Source organism: Ursus maritimus, unplaced genomic scaffold (assembly GCF_017311325.1).
Source record: "Ursus maritimus isolate PB19 unplaced genomic scaffold, ASM1731132v1 scaffold_1, whole genome shotgun sequence".
In the NCBI taxonomy this organism is placed as follows: Eukaryota; Metazoa; Chordata; class Mammalia; order Carnivora; family Ursidae; genus Ursus; species Ursus maritimus.
In genome coordinates this window covers 106,487,547-106,509,296 of record NW_024423343.1, presented here as the reverse complement: position 1 = coordinate 106,509,296, position 21,750 = coordinate 106,487,547, and the positions used below count along the sequence as shown (strand labels likewise).

Here is a 21,750-nt window from a genome sequence, read left to right as displayed (position 1 = left end):
ATGCCAGCTAAAAATGAATGACTGAAATATAAGCTGAAATTTAAATTGAAATATAACGCACTGAAATATAACTGAAATTGAAATATAAATATAAGAATGAAATATATTGAAATTGAAATATAAATTGCATTCACAAACACAGAAAAGTAACCTGGTTTTTAAACTGTTAAATGCTAAGTACCTAAATACTTTAACCACTACTACCTTTATTAATAACAACTCCCCAAAAAAGGGAGGTAAGGAAAGCATACTGTTGCGGTCCAATGAGAAGTGCCAAGAATTTCTTACCTTCCGATTCCGATCATAAGCAGAGTCAATCCCCAAAATGCTATTCACTTCAACATATGGATACTTCTTCTCTAGGACACTGACCACATGTTCAACTTTTACTTTTTCTCCAGTCCTTACTTTGTTATATATCTGAAGAAAAGAAAAATGAGGCAACCAAACACACTTTTAAATTCAAATTTCAGAATGTTTATTACAAAAGATTTCTTTTGTAGAGGGAAAACATGGCTATTTTTCTTGAAAGCTAAAATGGAACATGTTAGCAATTCTCCATTTTTCATATACTTCCTTATTACATTAGAAACTACATATTCTTAAAATGACCCAATCAGTTCAAACTCACATTAAGTCTCAAATGCAAAAATGTGTTAATTTTTTAAAAATCTGAATATCTTTACATAATCCTTAAAATAAGAACTCATGGCCAGGATGCTTAGGGGGGCGAAACTTATAAAATATGTATGGCAAAATCCTTGTTTTTAAAAGCAGATATAAAACAAATAACACAACTGTGTCTGTATACAGTTAAACACCTAGAAGGATATAAGACAACCTTCTAATAGTGGTTGCCTCTAAGGAGCAGGATTAGGAAATGGAAAGACAGAGAAATTTTAAATTGATACACTTTAATATTATTTTTTAAAAATTTTTAAAATAAACACACAATGTTTTTGCTGTTGCAAATAAAAATTTGAAAAAATGAAAACTCATATACATATACACCCGTCATATATACAGCTGTGGGGGTGGGGGAACAACTTTAAAAAGAAGACATTAAAACACATCCTCAGCAACTTCTTCTGATCTTATTTCTGCCTCTATGGACCTATTGCTAACCACCCTTCACCATCATCTCTCACAGAGATCCCAGCAACAGCTCACCAACCACTATCCCTGCCACTGTCTTTACCCTCCATCAGACCCATCTCCATACATGCATCAGAATGATGTTTTTAACTGGAGTTTAACCTCTGCAAACTGGACACTCATCGCATGGCCTGACAGCCTCGATGACTAGGTTCCCCTCTCAGCTCTGCTTGCGCCACACAGACAAAGGAATCACTACCTCTGATTTGCAGCCATTGTTCAACTGACTCCTGTTTTTCCTCCTACACTGAGCTGGGACAACTTCCTACTCCACAACAATGCTATCCCTAGAGGAGTGAGGTCCTAGTGCTGCCACAGTTGGCTGTGCTTCCCACATTACATTAACCATCTGCATGGACATGTCCCCCACTAGACTGTAAGGTCTTTGAGGACAGAGGTGAAGTCTTATTCTTCTTTGTATCCCTTGCAGCTAGTACCAGGCCTGGCAAATGGTAAGTCTTTAATAGACGTTAGCCAAATAAATAAATGAACATTTTAACTAATAAAAAATGCCCCAGACTGAATCTCTAAACAATAAACATAACAAACATAATAAACAGCAGGCTGACATGTTTACAGGTTAAAAAATAAGTGGTAAAAATCAACTGCTTCAAAGATAGTTTTTAATAATTACCACTAATCTGTAAGCAAAAGAACTGCTACTTATAAATTTTTTATATTCAAAAATAGAAGAAAAAGAAAATAAAAGAGTTCCTTGTTTGAACCTGAGAAAGTATCTACAGTATATTTAAAACTCAGGGCATTTCAGTTCCCAAGGTAAAAAATATGGAGAAAACAGACAACAAGAATTTATGATTTGATATTAATTAAATTAAAATACCATAAAGACCTTAAAAGGAAAAAAAGCAAACATTTTTTTAAACAAGCAGAAAACATCACATTTACCAAAAAAGAAAAAAGAAAAAAATTAATTAGTGATTTCAAGTCACCAAAAGGCAGAAGACTAAGGTACATTAGTAGAGGTCCTAAGAAATCTTATCTTAGCTGAAATCACAGCAATCTATTATTAACATCAGTGAACCAGTAAAAGCAATGCTTAAATATAAAACACAAAGGTTCAGAGAATAATAATTTACAGAAATATAAAATTCTCTTAACTTATACTATTTTTTAGAGTAAGTTACATTAAGAAAATTATTCACCATTTTGACTGAAAACATACATGTATCAGAGTTTGGAAGGCATGATAATCATCCACTTCTTGGGCAACATAATTATACGCTCTCAGAATAGCCACTCCAGCATCTTGCATCCCATCAACATCTTCAGAGTCATTAACCACAAAGATTAAACCAATTCTGGGGGAGAGGGGGAAGGGGAAAAAGAAGAAAAAGAAACTTATCTCAAAAATGAATCATCGAACTTTACATCAAAAACCAGGGATGTACTGTATGGTGACTAACAATATAATAAAAAATTATTATTATAAAAAAAATGCAACTGGTTAAAAGGAATGGCATCCTTGTATCCCACTCACATACTGTAACTTCCTCTACTGAAAACTTCCGCTCCTGAAAAGCACAGTTCACATCCTACTCTAATACAGCTGGCAAAGGCATTCATCACTTACAGAATAGAAAAGCAGGTTCCCAAAGATGGCTTAGACTTTTCAACTGTTAAAGCACATTGTTTCCCATGGTGAAAGGCCTTTACTGACATGAAGGGTTTGCTATAGTTTTAGATGGAGATTTTGTTGTTTTTAAGCAAAAATTAGGGGAAGTGAACATTTTCAGAATGTGAAAATATATAAAAAGGGGGGTGGATTTTGAGATTAACATAGGCAAGATGAAAATCATAGGTAAATGGAAAACATAAAAATTTTCACTGTTATCTGTTAGCAAAAAGCTACAACCAAGGTTAATGTTTATCACATTTTAAAATTTAAATTAATTTAAAAGAATGAATCACAAAAAGATACCATTACACATCTACAAACTGGCAAAAAAAACAAAACAAAAAACAAAAAACTCGCACTGGCCAATACAGAAGTCACTAGCCTACATATTGGAGTAAATATAATTCAACTGAGAATGGACAGTCTTTTTAACAAATGGTGATGGTACGGAATATCCACAATGCAAAAAAACAAATCTAGGCAGAAACCTTATACCGCTCACAAAACATTAACTCAAAATGGATCATAAACATGAATGTAAAACACAGAACTATAAAATTCCTAGAAAACAACACAGAAAATTTAGGTCATCTTGGTGCCCTTTAACAGACGACTGGATTAAGAAGTTGTGGTCCATATATACAATGGAATATTACTCAGCTATCAGAAAGAACGAGTTCTCAACATTTGCTGCAACATGGACGGCACTGGAGGAGATGATGCTAAGTGAAATAAGTCAAGCAGAGAAAGACAACTATCATATGATTTCTCTCATCTATGGATCATAAGAACTAGGATGATCGGTAGGGGAAGAAAGGGATAAAGAAAGGGGGCGGTAATCAGAAGGGGGAATGAAGCATGAGAGACTATGGACTATGAGAAACAAACTGAGGGCCTCAGAGGGGAGGAGGGTGGGGGAATGGGATAGACCGGTGATGGGTAGTAAGGAGGGCACATATTGCATGGTGCACTGGGTGTTATACGCAACTAATGAATCATCGAGCCTTGCATCGGAAACCGGGGATGTACTGTATGGTGACTAACATAATAAAAAATTATTAAAAAAAAAAAAAAAGAAAATTTAGGTCATCTTGGGTTGGACAATGACTTACTAGATCTAACAAGCAAAAACATGATCAATGACCAAAAAAAAAAAAAGACGCACTAAACTTCATTGACTTCTGCTCTGTCAAAGATACCATTAAGAGAAGGAAAACAAGCCACAGACTGGCAGAAACCCTGTAAGAAACTGAGAAACATGTATCTGATAAAGGACAGATATCCAAAATATACGAAGAACTCTTAAAACTCAACAACAACAAAAAGTTTCAAATGGACAAAAGATCTGAATTGGTATCTCAGCAACCAAGGCACACAGTTGGCAAATAAGCAAAAAAAAAAGAAAAGAAAAAAGCTCAACATCATGTAATTAGGGAATTTCAAATTAAAACCACAATGGGATCCCATTGCACAACAATCAGAATGGATAAAATCCAAAACATTGACAACACCAAATTCTGGAGAGAATGTGGAGCAACAGGAACTCATTGCTGGTAAGAACGCAAAATAGTAGAACCACTTCAGAGACAGTGTGGCAATTTCTTAGAAAACAAAACACTTTTTACCATAAGATATAGCAATTGTGTCCCTTGGTATATACCCAAATGAGCTGAAAACTTATGTCCATACAAAAATCTACACACAGATGTTTACAGCAAATTTATTTATAATTGCCCAAACTTGGAAGCAACCAAGATGTTTACCAATAGGTGACTGGATTAAAAAAACAACAACAACAAAAAAAAAAACCCACTAGAGTACATCTATATAACAGAATATTATTTGGTGATAAAATGAAATGGTCTACCAAGCCGTAAAAAGACATAGACAAACCTTAAAAGCATACTGCTAAATGAAAAAAAAAAAAAAAAGAAAGCCCACCTAATAAAGATATATACATGTCCCAAGTCTGGTAAGGGCAAAACAATAGAGACAATAAAGAGACCAGTGGTTGCCAGCAGTTGAGAGGGAAGAACAAAGAGGTGGGGCACGGAGGATTCTGTAGGATCGTGTGATGGTGGAAACATGTCATTATACATTTGTCAAAACCCACAGACTATACAATGCAAACAATGAACCATAATGTAAACTATGAACTTTAGTTAATAATAATGTATCAATATGGGCTAATTAATTAACACTGCTCTAAAAGATACAAAGTCTATTAATTAAAAAAAGAAAAAGGTAAAGCCTAAAAATAGAAGAAGAAAATACAAGAAGATACATATCAAATATCATGCTCTCCTGAGGTATGTGGAGAGTGTGTATATATGTAGATGGTGGTGGCAAGAGGGTTTGTTTATAGATAAAAATTGTGTGTTTTTTAAAATCTCACTGATAACAGATATCATATGAGTGGGCTCCAGGCAGAAATGACCTAAATGTTACCCTTATGAAAACAAAAATAAGAGCTAAATATCTCCTCACAAAGGAATTCCCTTTTCCACGTTTCCAGTTTTTAGAAGGGGCATCAGAGTTTTTCTGTAAGCTAGGGTTCTTCAGACTTCTACAGGCACAGACTCCCTGTGGTACTAGGGAGTCTCCCAGATTTGTCCCCTCCTCTCCTTAGCCTGTCAACACCCTAGTCTAACACATCAAGGGAAACAAAGACTAAAACAACAGCCAGTCTGCCTTGGGTTTCTCCACCAACTACGTATGCCAACACGTGTCTCTACTGCCTATGAGTTACGTGTCTTCTCACCTACCCTCACAATGTAAAAACCACATTCCCTCTCCTTGTCCCTCAATGCAATTCAATAAATACTTACTTAGTGCCCATCGTGTACCATGGGCCAACAACTTCAGTGTTCTTTTATTTCCCTTTTAATCAAAATATAGCTCTGGCTGCAATCCAGTAGTTTAGTCCTCCATAAAGCAGGCGGTATTCATATTTTACGTGAAAAATATCACTAAAAATCTCTGCTCTTCCATCAACAAAAACCCTCTATTTTCTTCAAAGCTTAACTACTATCCAACTGTTCTGTGAAACCCCTGTCCCTCCCAAGTATCTTAGTTCATAATCTTTTGCTTCCCTGAAATTCTAAAGCACTATGACTAGGACATAACCTAGCATCTGATCAAATATTTTCTTAAAGTGTCTGAAAGTATGCACAGTCTTTTTCCAAGAAGGTAAGAATACAGTTTAGAAACTATCCACAGCATTTAGCTCAGTGCTGGGTACGGAACACACAGTATTTGTTAGCTAGACTTCTCTATTTTCATGTTTTCTAAGAATTCAAATTTTGGTCGACATTATTCAGAATATAAGTGAAAATGGGCGCCTGGGTGGCTCAGTTGGTTAAGCGTACCTTTGGCTCAGGTCATGATCCCAGGGTCCTGGGATCGAGTCCTGCATTGGGCTCCCTGATCCGTGCGGTGTCTGCTTCTCCCTCTACCCTTCCCCCTTGCTCATGATCTCTATCTCTCACTCTCTCTCTCTAATAAATAAACAAAATCTTTTTAAAAAAAGAATATAAGTGAAGATATCTTAGCATGTATTCATAAAGCATTAAAACACTGTTCTTAAAAAAAGCACAGTGGAAAACCCAGACATTCAAGTACCCTGTTGGTAGATTTGGCAATGCAAATAAAACAAGTATGTCTGCATCTACAAAAAGCTGCATGTAGGGGCACCCGGGTGGCTCAGTCGGTTAAGCGTCTGCCTTCAGCTCAGGTCATGATTCCAGGGTCCTGGGACCGAGCCCCGCATTGGGCTCCCTGCTCAGCGGGAAGCCTGCTTCTCCCTCTCCCGCTCCCCCTGCTTGTGTTCCCCCTCTCGCTGTGTGTCTCTCTGTATCAAATAAATAACTAAAATCTTAAAAAAAAAAAAAAAAAAAAAGCTGCATGTACACTTAGTCCTTGGCAGTCTAAAAAAGTTGTTGGCAAAGCTCTTTATCTCCACCGAAAAGGGAAATAGGCTTTGTGATGCGGACACTTACCTAGGAAAACTCCCTTTCACTGGGAAGCAAGCTGAGACCACAAACTATTTTTACATGGGCTATTTATTAATAATTCAATGGCAGTAAGCTTTTATTCATTGAGAATCAAATTTTCTACCCCAAAAGATACTGCTTCATACTTAAATAAAAGATACAACTGCCATTAATGATCCGACTATTAAATATCCAGTAGCACCAGACTTACATTTAAGAATGACAAAACCTCAGCTAATTAGACATATATCATCCAATCAATACCAGTGTTACCTTAGTGGTATATGATTACTGAGGAACATCTCAGCTGTGTTAATCAACTCTGCTGTGGTCTCATGAGCAGGATCAATTATGAAAACCTGTAAAGGGGAAGGGGGAAGGGAACACACAAAATGAAATTTATTCAAATGTCACAGGGCCAATAATAATGCTGTTACTCTTTGCACTTGAAAGTAATCTTTTTCCAGCGACTCTTGAACCACATGAAAGAGGAGTAACACAAACAGCAGTTTCCCTCCCTAATGTTCAAAAGAATGCAGTACTGAAATATGAAGTGATTTCCTCATGATGTTCTGCTAATAACATGGGAATTGTGTTCCAGATTACTAACACCTATAGTTTTACTACACCTAAAAAAAACTCATTTTATTAACTCTCCTACCTTAGAAAATGGAGATTATCTTTTTTGTGTATTCATTTCTAAGCATCTCTGAATTAAGAATTCATTTAGAACTCAATTTTTAGATCACAATAATAGCTATCATGTATTAAGGTCTCATGATGTGCTTTAAATACGTATATAATCCCATTTAATAAAGTTCAGATATATAGTAAGAAAAAGAGAATGAAATTTTGACTGGGAAGGAAAAAAAGTGGTTTTAAGAGTAAGACAAGTACAGAGAACAGTCTCCCTTGCAAGTTCTGGGGAAGGAGACCTGCCCCCAATCTCTTTAAGAGCAAATGGTGGAAGAGGAAGAAATGAGAGGGAAAAAGAGACCCAACTAAGAAACCTCCTCCTCTCCCTCTCTAAAGCAGTGAAATAAGGAATTAACAAGTAGGAGCTCACAGACAGATTTATTTAAATTTTAGATATTAAGATATTAAAGGAAAAGAGTAGCAGCATATTCATCTTCTGAGTAAAACTATCTTAAAACTAAAATAAGGGGCGCCCGCGCTGCACAGTCGGCTAAAGGTCTGACTTCTTGGTTTCGGCTCAAGTTGTGATCTCAGAGTCATGCCATCAAGCCCCACATCAGGCTCCATGCTCAGTGCAGAGTCTGCTTAAGATTCTCTCTCCCTCCTTCTCCCTCTACTCCCCCCCCCAACTCTTGCTTGCAAGCTCTCTCGCTCAATCTCTCTCTAAAATAAATAAATAAATCTTAAAAAACTAAAACAACATGGCCTAAACTTTCAGGTTAAGGATGAGGAACATTTCTTTACAAGCTGATGGCGGCAGTATTGCCACTATGACATCTCACAGCCTTACACATGATCAAAACATTTAAAAACCCTTCAGTTTGAATATGGAGGTAGAAAAAGATCATATTTAGTGGTCATAGTGGTGGGAGAAGCAATTAGTACAGGAGAGAAATGAACGGTCTAAATATGGCTGAAAGGTAGGGAAGAGGACAAGGGAGAAACAGCTCATCACCAGACAGTAAGTAGTTTTACTCACCATGTTATGCAAATTTTTCCTGATCTGCCGGATAACACCAGGAAAGGTGGGTCGAAGCAACTCTTGCAGACTAGAAGGCCATGAATTATATCTGCTGTCAACCTCCAAATTGTTGATCCACTAGGAAAAAAACAGCACAACATGGTGCATATACTTGAGCCACTATTAGTGAAATCACCAGAAATAACAGTAAGACTTGAAATGATTTTAAGAAGAATCACATGGGAAAAACCATTTTCAAAAATACAAAGATCTAGTAGAAAAATGAATGACTAAAACACAAGCCACAGAACAGAAGATATTTGCAACCTACAAAACCAATAAAGGACTAGTATCAAGACTATGTACAGAAATCTAACACATTAATAAAAAATGGTCCGCAACATATAAGAAATGAAAATAAGCCACAGATATGAAGAAATTTACAGAGGAAATTAAACAGGCCAATTAACACAGGGAAAGATGCAAATCTTCACTAAATTAGAAACTAAAACCACAGCGAAATTTCACACTCATTAAATTGAAAAAATTTTAATATTTGTCAATATCCAAGAATAGGCAAGGAAATAGAGCAATTGGAACTCTCACCCAATGCTGGTGCCTGAAACAGTCACTTTAGAGAAGTACTCTAGTTCTAGGTATCCATCCTAAATAAATTCTCACATATATGCACAGAGAGAGAGGTACAAAAGGGTATAGTACTGCTTGTGACAGCAAAAAACTGGATACAACAACTTAATTCCATAAAGGGAGCAGTGAGTAAACAGTATGTAACATTTCTACAAAAAGGACAAGGTGGGAAAGTATGTGAACATAACCTTGTTTGTGTAAACAGAGTATTTCTGAAAGGATACACAAGTAATTGATAATGCCTGTTACTTCTAGGGAGAAAAACTGGACAGCTGGGTGATGAGGTATGGGTATGATGACATACCCTTCTGTATGTCCTGACTTTTAAACTGTAATTGTACAAAAGATCTTTTTTTAATAAGCAAAATATAAAACATGATAGGATAAAATAGATCTATATGGGTCAAACTATGTGAGTCCTGACAAAATTGCTGAGTAACAAGGAAAATGATGAAGGACACTGCTATGGCATTTTTCAAATTTTCAAAACATACAATAGGAAATAAAGTAATAAAGTAAGGCACAGGAGGAATGTACACCTACTTACAAAGAGCAATCAGCTGCAGGGAGGAAAGGGGTGGAAGTAAAAGAGGATTTGGACAGAAACATTGTTTTCTTCCAAGAAAATAAGATCTGACACAAAATGATTAAATGTTAACATGTACTAAGTATGGTGATGGGCTATACTGTTATTAATTATATTAATCTCTTTACTCTTTGTAATTAAAAATGTTTTTAACAAGAAAACAAATGATGTAACAATATTCATCAAAATAAAAACTACATTACCTAGGGAGAACTCAAGTAATGATCATCTACATTCTACATAATTTCTTTTGAAAAAAATTCCCCACAATAAATGCAGTACAGAAACCAAGAAAAAAGGACAGGAGGGTCAAGGGTGTGCCAGGCACACCTGTAACAACATTCTTCCTTTGACCATACAAGGAGACAGAGGCTCAGAGACACCAATAGAGCAGATATTAATCTATATAAATTCTTCACATACAAAATAATCAAAGTTCTTTTAAAGAAGGATATTGGCGAAAAAAAAAAAATCACACAGAACTTGTATGCAACTGAGAAAATACAAACTTAGCATTCTTTTTCCCAAGAGATACTCAGCCGAATCCTAGGGGGATACAAAACTGGAAAAATCACTGTCTTAATCACATTAAACATAATAATTCAACTTTTTGGAGGATTTAAGGGACTACTTTATTATATATACAGAGTCCCAAATAAGCAGCTGTTGTAAATCACTGTATGATGCCAATATAAGAGATGGCAGAAGTAACCTACCTCTCACGAAACACAAATGAGAAAACCATAATAAAATGCCTGGCCAGAATGCCCCCAGGACACTCCAGAATACCTACGGAAATAGCAGGACTCCGGATGTCGACAGCATAGTCGGCCTCAGAGGGCTGGATGTTCAGTTTCAAAACATTATGCAGCGAAAGGCCTTCTATTCCCAATCTGTGCAGACCCTCCATTACCCGAGCTTCATTCCTCAAAACATCAAACAGACTGGGGGGGGGGGGAGGTATTTAGTAGAAAAAGTTAAACAAACAAACAAACAAACAAACCCTCACCATGAAAAAATTTATCAGTTCAAACTCAATGCCCTGTTCAAACTAGCCAAGAAATCAAAAAAGGGAGCTCTTCCCTTTGCTTCATCTTGTCAAAATATACAGAACGAAGTAGGTAGGACTTGCTTCTTATTTATACTTACCAACGTATCTATCAGGTATAAAATTACCTCTAAATATAAACACACAATTTGAGGATGAAATAATCCTCACCTGAATTTTATACTACATGTTTAAAAAAAAAAAATGATGGTAACTTCTCTGTATTATTTCTATATAAATCTACAATTATCTCATAACTAAAAATTTATTTTAAAAAATAACTACATTATATAGATTTAACATAAGTTACAACATCAGTGTCAATTTACAAGGTGCACACATATACAACCACAGTAAAAGGTCTGGAAGAATTTATACCCAACATAAAGGTTTGCTAGGGAAGGTAGAAAAGATGGGAAGGAAGAAGAAATAAGCCAGGATGAAGACTTGACTTTTCTTAGTTCTTTTATTTTGTCTATCACTTAAAACTGTTTAAATAAGCCAAGTACTCAATCTGTAAACTCTGAAAAATTAAAGACATAGGTGTATATTTTTTACTTTAAAAAAATACAATCTTTTTAAAGCGTCCACATCCATTTTACTAACTTTTTACTGGCTCTGAAAAGCAGGAGGAGGACATAAAAGCTCAATTAAAATAATTAATGTGAAAAATACTATTGTGGGAACTGGTTCTTCTGAAGCACTAGCCATAGCTTTTGTTTTTACTATTATGAAGCCACAGTGTCAACTGTGTCAATCTCAATTCCAAGGACAAAATCTGAATTCTACCAAACTATCCACCCCCCGCCTCAAAATTCATAAGGCCAATTTAGAGCAAGTTAGCCCTGAACCCCATTTTAGCAACACAAAAAGGTAGATATTCTTTTTTTTTTTAAGATTTATTTATCCATTTGAAAAAGAAAAGAGAGAGAGAGCACGGGAGGGACAAAGGGAGAGGGAAAGAGAAACTCAAGCAGGCTCCACGTGGGGCTCAATGTCATGAGATTACAACTCTGAGATCATGACCTGAGCTAAAACCATCAGTCAGCCACTTAACAGACTATGGCACCCAGGTGCCCCTAGATATTCAAATAATGTATGTAAAATGGAACACCTTCTGAGATATGGGAGGCAGAGGCAGTATTTTGAATAAACCTACTTTACACTATTTCCAGAAGTCAAAGAACCCACTCACACTCTTTTTTTATGGATAAGAGGAAAACTATAGCTCTAAAAAAGGGCATCCTCAAAAGACACTAAGGCCTTCAATGTCCAAGGCCTTGAATGTACATTATGATAACAAATGACATTATTATCGTGTCCATCCCAGTCATCCACCCAGGACTCAGGACTCACTACTCACTGCACCTGGTAAGCCAATAGGCTTTGCAATGTGCCATGTCAAGTAGGAAAAACAATCTGAACATGCTATAAGGAGCTAACATTATAAAACCTTTTCAGAGAATAAAAAATATTATCCATACCTGAATATATCCTGTGTATCTAAATCAATATGAAGTCCATTGATGAAGAGCGCGCAATCTCCAGGCTGTAATCCTAAAGTTCCCTTGAAATACTAAAATATTTTTAAAAAATTGTTAAGGAGCAGAAAGAGAACATTTAACAAAAATTTCCATGTTTCTGACTTTAGTATATGTACAAACGTTGCATCCTCTTATTTATTACAGGAAACCCTAAGGCTGGGTTAAGATTTCCTTTTATGTACTCCCACAGACTATTATCATTTACTGCATTGCAATGAAACTGCTAGTTCATGTGAAATACATGACTCCTCCCTTCTTCCTTCCAACTACGATTAATACAACTGTTTCCTATAATGTCAGGGGAAGGAGGAGGAGGGAGATTGGTTAAATAAGCCAAGCGCTGAGGGTCACTTTTCATGTAAGAGGACTTCTATTACTACTTCCTATTTGTGATGCCAACCAAGGTGGCGACAGCAGTCACTAACAGCTGGGCCTTCCTGATGAACTCCAGGGATCTAATCTAAAAGGGTTTCAAAACCCCACACCTCCCTTAAACCTTCAAACTAATGCACACTAAGAAACTGAGTTGCTGCCCTGAAGACAGTAGCCACATGCAACCTAACTGTCCAAGACCTGATCTCCATGGGGCCCTTCAACTGCTGCTCCCTAAGACAGTGGCTCCCTGACACACAGGTGACTGTGCAGTCCCTGCAGCCCTTCAGACCTGCCTGACCCATCAGACACACTGCTTGGATGCCATGCTGTAGCTTCTATTGACTTCTATTCTTTCCGTTTAATTACTCTTTCCTTCCAAGGAAACTGGGACTACTATTCATATTCCACACCACAGGGAGCTAATCCACACAGCAAAGGGAAAAAACTACTCAGATATTAGGGACAGAACTTAAGCCCTTAGTTCTCACAGGGCGGGGAAAAGGAGGACAGGGACTGTTGAGCTCCCTTCATTTCCCAGTAGTCAGCAGACTAATAGAAGTAAACTTTAAGGCCCAGTATTGCATGGGTAAAGCATAAAATAATGAGGAGGCCACACCTTTTGCTTCTTTGCCCTGCAAGTATTAAACTGCAAGTAAAATAAGGGAAAATGGAGAGTTGCATCAATTCAGAATAGGAATTTCTTACATGGGAAAGAAAAACTCCATGTCCACTCACACCCAAGCTGTACACCCTATGACTATAAGAAACAGTGACTCTGAGCTGCTAAACACGACTCATATCTACTTCAAGATCTGGGTGCTGGTAACAGAGCAAAGTTCACTTTGTGAAAATTGATCACACTAAAGATTGTGGGTTTGTGCACATTTTTGCATGTGTTGTATACTTTTGTATTTTATACTTTAACAAAATATTTAATTTTAAAAAACCCCAAAGAATCAAGGAAGTACTACAGTCTATATAATTTAATATTTTGTTCTCTTGCAGGGGAAAGTAGCCCTAAAAATTAGATAATATTGGTACTGTTATTCTGGAAATCAAAAATGAGGTAAATAAAAACTGTTAATAAGGTTTCTTCAACTTAGTAAATATTTTAGATAAATTTGGTTTACTTATTCCTCAGATCTATTTAATTAATATCTCATACGTAAAGGTTTAAAAAATCTGGGGTAAAGATAGTAGACTGAGCATAAGCATTTCTTTTTTTCCGTCCTGAAACTCTCTTGAAATATCAGTTTTTTAAAAAGGGACTTTTATAAAGTTATAAATCCACAACAAAGAGGACAAAAAAGAAAAAGGACAATTAATTCTGGAAGGTGGAAAGGAGATGCATGAGTACCAACTGTCTTAGCAATCCCAAGAAAGTTGTATGCCAGGCCAAAAGTGGGAAAAGCCAACAGAAACCACAAGTCATCCTGTGGACCTCCTCAAAAGGCTCAAGAATTGACAGTACAAAGAACACATGTATGAAGGGGTAATAACTAGGCTAAAAAAAGCGTGCTGTAAAGATAAGAGCCCTCAGACTGCCCTGATTTCACACAGTAAGGTGACTGCTGTCATGACTCCCTCTACTCCAGAAAAATGGAGGCTCATTCCCTGCAAAGAGTGAAAGACAGAACCTGGGAACTTTGGGAAATGAAGCACAACTGAGGGCAGGGACCCCATACTGCGGACTGAGTGGAAGTTCCCGAATGTTCTTCCTACTGGGCTTCTACCACTCAGGCAGCCAGACTTTACCCTCCAGGCAGAAGATCAGAAGATCCTTTTCTGGAGACTGAATAGCTCAAGAGGAAAGGTACCAGGATACTGACACTGGGGTGAACAAGGAAAAGGCCATACCAGGAGAGCCTACCATCAAAAAGCCTCATCCTTAAGGCTTCCCATCAGTTCTTTACTGCCTCACTCTCTTCAATATGAGCAGAACGTGTAAGGAAAGCCTTCAACATTAAAGACAAGAGGCCAAAACAAAAAGAAAGTCAACTTAAAAGAAAACAGATGGTGCAAGAGAGAAGAAAACATACACATGCACCACTGCTAGAGTCAGAAAAATATAAGAACACCATAAAAAGAAGAATCTAAGAACAAGAACCCTTAGAAATTAAAGATTTGAAAACTAAAGGAAAAATATCAACAAAGGAGTTGAAAATCTTTCCCAGAAAGTTTTAAAATAAAGCATAAAAGAACTGGAAAACAGGAAATAAAATGTATTTTTTAATTAGGACAAACTAGTCGAGGCAATGAAATAACTTAAAAATGAAGAATTCCAGATTTTGGAGGGAGAAAAGATGGCGGAGGAGTAGGTGACCCCTTTTTCAGCTGCTCCCCTGAGTCGAGCTGGATAGGTACCAGATCATCCTGAACACCCACGGAATCAGCCTGAGACACAGGAAGATACATCTGGATCTCTACAAATGAACATCTCCAGCGCTGAGTATTGAGGTACGAAGCGGGGAGCCGTGAAACCGCGCACAGATAAAACGGAAGGGGGAGGGAGCTGCCGTGTTTGGGCGCCGGGAAGCGGTAGCCACCTGCACTGGGGAGTGGGCCAGACTTGCAGACCGACACCCGTGAGAAAACAGACTGAGACCGAGAGCCTGGGAACGCACGTGCGACCAGTCTGAAAAGCAGAGCTCCAGAGCGCTCCCTGGAACCAGAATAAAAGCGGGAGCTCAGGAGCAGGCGAGCGTCCAGACTGACAACCGGAGCACCGGAGCGCACACTCGAACTAGGCTGAAACTGAGAGCTCGGGAGCGCGTGCGCAACCAGACTGAAAACCTGCGCTCCAGAGCGCGCGGGAACCACACTGAAACAGGGAGATCAGGACCGCGCGTGGGAACCGGGGGCAACTGGCGGTGTTAAAAGCACAAAGGACAGAGATGTACTGGCCCTGTAAGTGAGGGCTGGAAGACAACCCGGGATGCTGCAGGGTTTTTGTTAGCACCAAAAGAAACAGAGTTAAAGAGGCCAAGAGAGCTCAGTGGAAAGTGGACTGTGATCTCTCTGTTCTGAGACAGAGGCGAGGATTCAGCCACTGCTGCTCTGACTCTCAGAAGACCAACAGAAAACCACTGGGGAAAACCACCAGAGAACAAAAGCCCGGAAATACCGGCTCACATTGTGCCAATTCCCATCCCCCCTCGCAGGGGATAGGACAACTCTACCCAAACAGGGTTGCCTGAGTATCAGCGTGGCAGGCCCCTCCCCTAGAAGGCAGGCTGAAAAATCAGGAAGCCCACTTAGCAAAGGTCCCGATAAAACAAGCGCGCACTGCCTGGGTCCTGGTCAATAATTTGGGCTCTGTGCAACCCCGCAACCGCTCCTCATCAGAATGACAAGGAAGACAAACCCTCAGCAAAAAAAGGAGACAGAGACTGTGGCCTCTGCCACAGAAATAATAGATATGGATATAACTAAATTGTCAGAAATGGAGTTCAGAGTAACAATGGTCTAGGGGCGCCTGGGTAGTGCAGTCGTTAAGGCGTCTGCCTTCGGCTCAGGGCGTGATCCCGGCGTTCCGGGATCGAGTCCCACATCGGGCTCCTCTGCTGGGAGCCTGCTTCTTCCTCTCCCGCTCCCCCTGCCTGTGTTCCCTCTCTCGCTGGCTGTCTCTATCTCTGTCAAATAAATAAAAATAAAATCTTTAAAAAAAAAAAAAAAAAAAAAAAACAATGGTCTAGATGATGTGTAGGCTTGAAAAAAATATTAACGAAAATATTAACGAGAATATAGAATCTCTAAGGGTGGAAATGAGAGCGAATCTGGCAGAAATTAAAAATACTATGAATCAACTACAGTCTAAAGTCATGCTCTAATGGCCAGGGTAAATGAGTCAGAAGAACAAATTAGTGAATTGAGGATGGGATGGTAGAAGAGAAAGTTAACACAGAAACTTGGCTCAGAAAAATCCAATCTCAAGAATGTAGATTACGGAGGATTACTGACTCAAAGAAACATTCCAGTGTCAGAATCATCGGCATCCCCAAGGCAGAGGAGAAAGAGAGAGGTCTAGAAGAGATATTTGAACAAATTGTAGCTGAGAACTTCGCTAATCTGGCAAAGGATACAAGCAAAGGATACAAGCATTCGTGTCCAAGAGGCAGAGAGGACCCCTCCCAAGGTCAATGACAACAGACCTACACCACGTCACGTCATAGTGCATTTCGCAAATATAGATCCAAGGATACAGTATTGAAAGTGGCCAGTGGGAAGAAAATCCTTACATACAGAGGTAAAAATATCAGAATAACGTCAGACCTGTCTACAGAGACCTGGAAGGCTAGGAAGGGTTGGAGGCGTATTTTCAAAGCTCTATCTGAGAAGAACATGCAGCCAAAGATCCTTTATCCAGCAAGGCTGTCATTCAGAATTGATGGAGAGATAAGGACCTTCCAGGATCAGCAGAAACTGACAGCATTTGTAACCACCAAACCAGCCCTACATGAGATGTTAAGGGGGGTTCTATAAAAGTAAAAAGGCCCCAAGAGTGATACAGAACAGAAATTTACAATCTATAGAAACAAAGACTTCACAGGCAAGAGGACATCATTAAAATCATATCTCTCAATAACCACTCTCAATGTCAATGGCCTAAATGCTCCCATAATGCCACAGGGTTGCAGATTGGATAAAAAGACATGACCCATCCATTTGCTGTCTACAAGAGACTCATTCTTTTTTTTTTTTTTTTCAAGATTTTATTTATTTATTTGACAGAGATAGAGACAGCCAGTGAGAGAGGGAACACAAGCAGGGGGAGTGGGAGAGGAAGAAGCAGGCTCAGCTTCTGCGATAGCGCTGGGGCTCGATCCCATAATGCCGGGATCACGCCCTGAGCCGAAGGCAGACGCTTAACCGCTGTGCCACCCAGGCGCCCCTACAAGAGACTCATTCTGAACCTAAACATACATCCAGAATGAAAGTGAAGGGATGGAGAACAATTTTCCATGCCAACGGACCTCAAAAGAAAGCTGGGGAAGTAATTCTCATATCAGACAGATCAGATTTTAAACTAAAGACTGTTGTTAGAGATACAGAAGGACACTATATTATTCTTAAAGGACGTATCCAACAAGTGGATATGACAATTATAAATATCTATGCCCCCAACAGGGGAATAGCTCTTAACCAGAATAAAGAGACATATATATAATAATACATTAATAGTAGGGGGCCTCAACACTCCGCTCTCAGAAATAGACAGATCACCTAAGCAGAAAATCAACAAAGAAACAAGAGCTTTCAATGACATACTAGACCACATGGACATCATAGATATATACAGAACACTACACCCCAGAACAACAGAATACTCATTCTTTTCAATTGCACATGGAACATTCTCCAGAATAGACCATAAACTGGGTCACAAAACAGGTATCAACTGATACCAAAAGACTGAAATTATTCCATGCATATTCTCGAATGCCATACTTGACGAGTTGGACCTCATAGATATATACAGAACACTACACCCCAGAACCAAAGATTACTCATTCTATTCTAATGCCCATGGAACATTCTCAAGAATAGACTATGTTCTGGGACACAAAACAGGTCTCAACCAATACCAAAAGACTGAACTTTTCCCCTGCATATTCTCAGACCACAACGCTCTGAAATTGGAACTCAACAACAAGGACAAATTTGGAAGAAACACAAACACTTGGAGACTAAGAACCATCCTGCTCAGGAATGAATCAATAAACCAGGAAATCAAAAATCAATTTAAACAATTTATGGAGACCAACGAGAAGGAAAACACAATGGTCCAAACCCTGTGGGATACTACAAAGGCAGTCCTAAGGGGGAAATACATAGCCATCCAAGCCTCACTCAAAAGAATAGAAAAATCTAACATGCAGTTATTAGATTCTCACCTCAAGAAGCTGGAAGAGCAACAGGGGGACAGGCCGAATCCGGCACAAGGAAGGAGTTGACCAAGATTAGAGCAGAAATCAATGAATTAGAAACCAGAAGTACAGTAGAGCCGATCAACAGGACTAGAAGCTGGTTCATTGAGAGAATCAATAAAATTGACAGACCACTGGCAAGACTTATCCAAAAGAAAAGAGAAAGGACCCAGATTATTAAAATTATGAATGAAAAAGGAGAGGTCACGACGAGCACCATTGAAATTGGAAGGATTATTAGAAATTTTTATCAACAGCTATATGCCAATAAACTAAGCAATCTGGAAGAGATGGAATCCTTCCTGGAAACCTATAAACTACCAAGACTGAAACAGGAAGAAATTGATTTTTTAAACAGGCCAATTAATTATGAAGAAATTGAGTCAGTGATAAACAACCTTCCAAATAACAAAACTCCAGGCCCGGACGGTTTTCCTGGGGAATTCTACCAAACATTCAAAGAAGAAAGAATACCTATTCTCCTGAAGCTGTTTCAAAAAATAGAAACAGAAGGAAAACTACCAAACTCATTCTATGAGGCCAGTATTATCTTGATCCCCAAACCAGGCAAAGACCCCCTCAAAAAGGAGAATTACAGACCGATTTCCCTGATGAATATGGACGCCAAAATTCTCCACAAGATCCTAGCTAATACAATCCAAAAGTACATTGAAAGGATTATCCATTAAGACTAAGTGGGATTCATCCCTGCGATGCAACAGTGGTTCAACATTCGCAAATCGATCAGTGTGATAGATTATATCACACTGAAAAAAGCCAAGAATCATATGATCCTCTCAATAGATGCAGAAAAAGCATGTGACAAACTACAGCATCCTTTCCTGGTTAAAACCCTTCAGAGTGTAGGGATAGAGGGTACATTCCTCAATCTCATAAAAACCATCTATGAAAAGCCTACAGCAAATATCATTCTCAATGGGGAAAAGCTGGAAGCCTTTCCCTTAAGATCAGGAACACCACAAGGATGCCCACTCTCCCCATTTTTATTCAACATAGTACTAGAAGTTCTTGCAACAGCAATCAGACAACAAAAAGGGATAAAAGGTATCCAAATTGGCAAAGAAGAAGTTGAACTGTCTGTCTTCGCAGCTGACATGATACTCTATATGGAAAACCCAAAAGACTCCACCCCCGAACTACTAGAACTTATAGAGCAATTCAGTAATGTGGCGGGATACAAAGTCAATGCTCAGAAATCAGTTGCATTTCTATACACGAACAATGAGACTGAAGAAAGAGAAATTTGGGAACCCATTCCATTTACAATAGCACCAAAAATTATATGTTATCTAAGAATTAACTTAACCAGAGACGTAAAGGATCTATATTCTAGAAACTACAAATCACTCTTGAAAGACATTGAAGAAGACACAAAAAGATGGAAAAATATTCCATGCTCATGGATCGGAAGAATAAACATAGGTAAAATGTCTATGCTACCCAGAGCAATCTACACTTTCAATGCCATCCCGATCAAAACACCAATGACATTTTTCGAAGAACTGAAACAAACAGCCCTTAAATTTGTGTGGAACCAGGAAAGGCCACAAATCGCCAAGAAATTGTTGATAAGGAAAAATAAAGCTGGGGGCATCACACTGCTGAATTTCAAGCTATACGACAAAGCTGTGATCACAAAAAGAGCATGGTACTGGCACAAAAACAGACACATAGACTAATGGAACAGAAAGAGAACCCAGAAATGGACCCTTGGCTCTTTGGGCAACTAATCGTTGACAAAGCAGGAAAAAAATCCAGTGGAAACAAGACAGTCTCTTCAATAAATGGAGCTGGGAAAATTGGACAGCTATATGCAAAAGAATGAAATGTGACTACTCTCTCACACCATACACAAAGATAAACTCCAAATGGATGAAAGACCTCGATGAGAGACAGGAATCCATCAGAATCCTAGAGGAGAACATAGGCTGCAACCTCTTTGACATCGGCCGCAGCAACTTTTTTCATGACATAACTCTAAAGGCAAGAGAAACAAAAGAAAAAATGAACTTCTAGGGGATTCATCAAGATAAAAAGCTTCTGCACAGCCAAGAAAACAGTAAAAAAAAAAAAAACCAAAAAAAAAAAACTATGAGGCAGCCCACGGAATGGGAAAAGATACTTGCAAATGACACTGTAGATAAAAGACTGGTATCCAAGATCTACAAAGAACTTCTCAAACTCAATACGCGAGAAACAAATAAATCAAAAAATGGGCAGAAGATATGAACACACTTTTCCAATGAAGACCTAAAAATGGCTAACAGACACATGAAAAAATGTTCAAAATCATTAGCCATCAGGGAAATTCAAATCAAAACCACCTTGAGATACCACCTTATGCCAGTTAGAATGGCAAAAATGGACAAGGCAGGAAACAAATGTTGGAGAGGATATGGAGAAAGGGAATCCCTCCTACATTGTTGGTGGGAATGTAAGTTGGTACAGCCACTTTGGAAAATAGCATGGAGTCCCTTAAGAAGTTAAAAATTGAGCTACCCTATGATCCAGCAATTGCACTACTGGGTATTTACCCCGAAAATACAGACGTAGTGAAGAGAAGGGCCATATGCACCCCAATGCTCATAGCAGCTCTGTCCACAATGGCTGAATTGTGGAAGGAGCCGAGATGCCCTTCAACAGATGACTGGATTAAGAAGATGTGGTCCATATATACAGTGGAATATTAGCCATCAGAAAGAAGGATTACCCAGCATTTGTAGCAACATGGGCAGGACTGGAGGAGATTATGCTAAGTGAAATATGTCAAACAGAGAAAGACAATTATCATATGGTTTCACTCATTTATGGAACATAAGAAATAGCAGGGAGATTGGTAGAAGGAAGGGAAGAATGAAGGGGGAGTAAACAGAAGGGGGAATGAACCACGAGAGTCTATGGACTCTGGGAAACAAACTGAGGGCTTCAGAGGGGAGGAGGTTAGGGAACTGGGATAGGCCAGTGACGGGTATTAAGGAGGGCAGATATTGCATGGTGCACTGGGTGTTATATGCAAGTAATGAATCATGGAACACTACATCAAAAACTAGGGATGTACTGTATGGTGACTAATATAATAAAAAATTATTATAAAAAAATGAAGAATTCCAGGAAAATAAAAGAGAGAAACCAGAGTGAATGAGGCAAAGAAGTAACTCAAG

The 21,750-nt window shown here is 38.5% G+C and overlaps 1 protein-coding gene across 2 annotated transcripts in view; it reads right to left on the bottom strand.

The window, feature by feature from the left end:
• UGGT1 (UDP-glucose glycoprotein glucosyltransferase 1) overlaps nucleotides 1-21,750 on the bottom strand; it is a 131,469-nt gene that overhangs the window by 71,259 nt on the left and 38,460 nt on the right. For both annotated transcript variants that reach the window (XM_040619470.1, XM_040619480.1), the window contains exons 12-17: nucleotides 12,207-12,298; nucleotides 10,468-10,618; nucleotides 8,459-8,578; nucleotides 7,057-7,142; nucleotides 2,339-2,474; nucleotides 289-420 (exon numbers count right to left, since the gene is read on the bottom strand). In XM_040619470.1, the coding sequence (XP_040475404.1) occupies nucleotides 289-420; nucleotides 2,339-2,474; nucleotides 7,057-7,142; nucleotides 8,459-8,578; nucleotides 10,468-10,618; nucleotides 12,207-12,298 (717 nt within the window). The remainder of the gene's footprint in view (nucleotides 1-288; nucleotides 421-2,338; nucleotides 2,475-7,056; nucleotides 7,143-8,458; nucleotides 8,579-10,467; nucleotides 10,619-12,206; nucleotides 12,299-21,750) is intronic.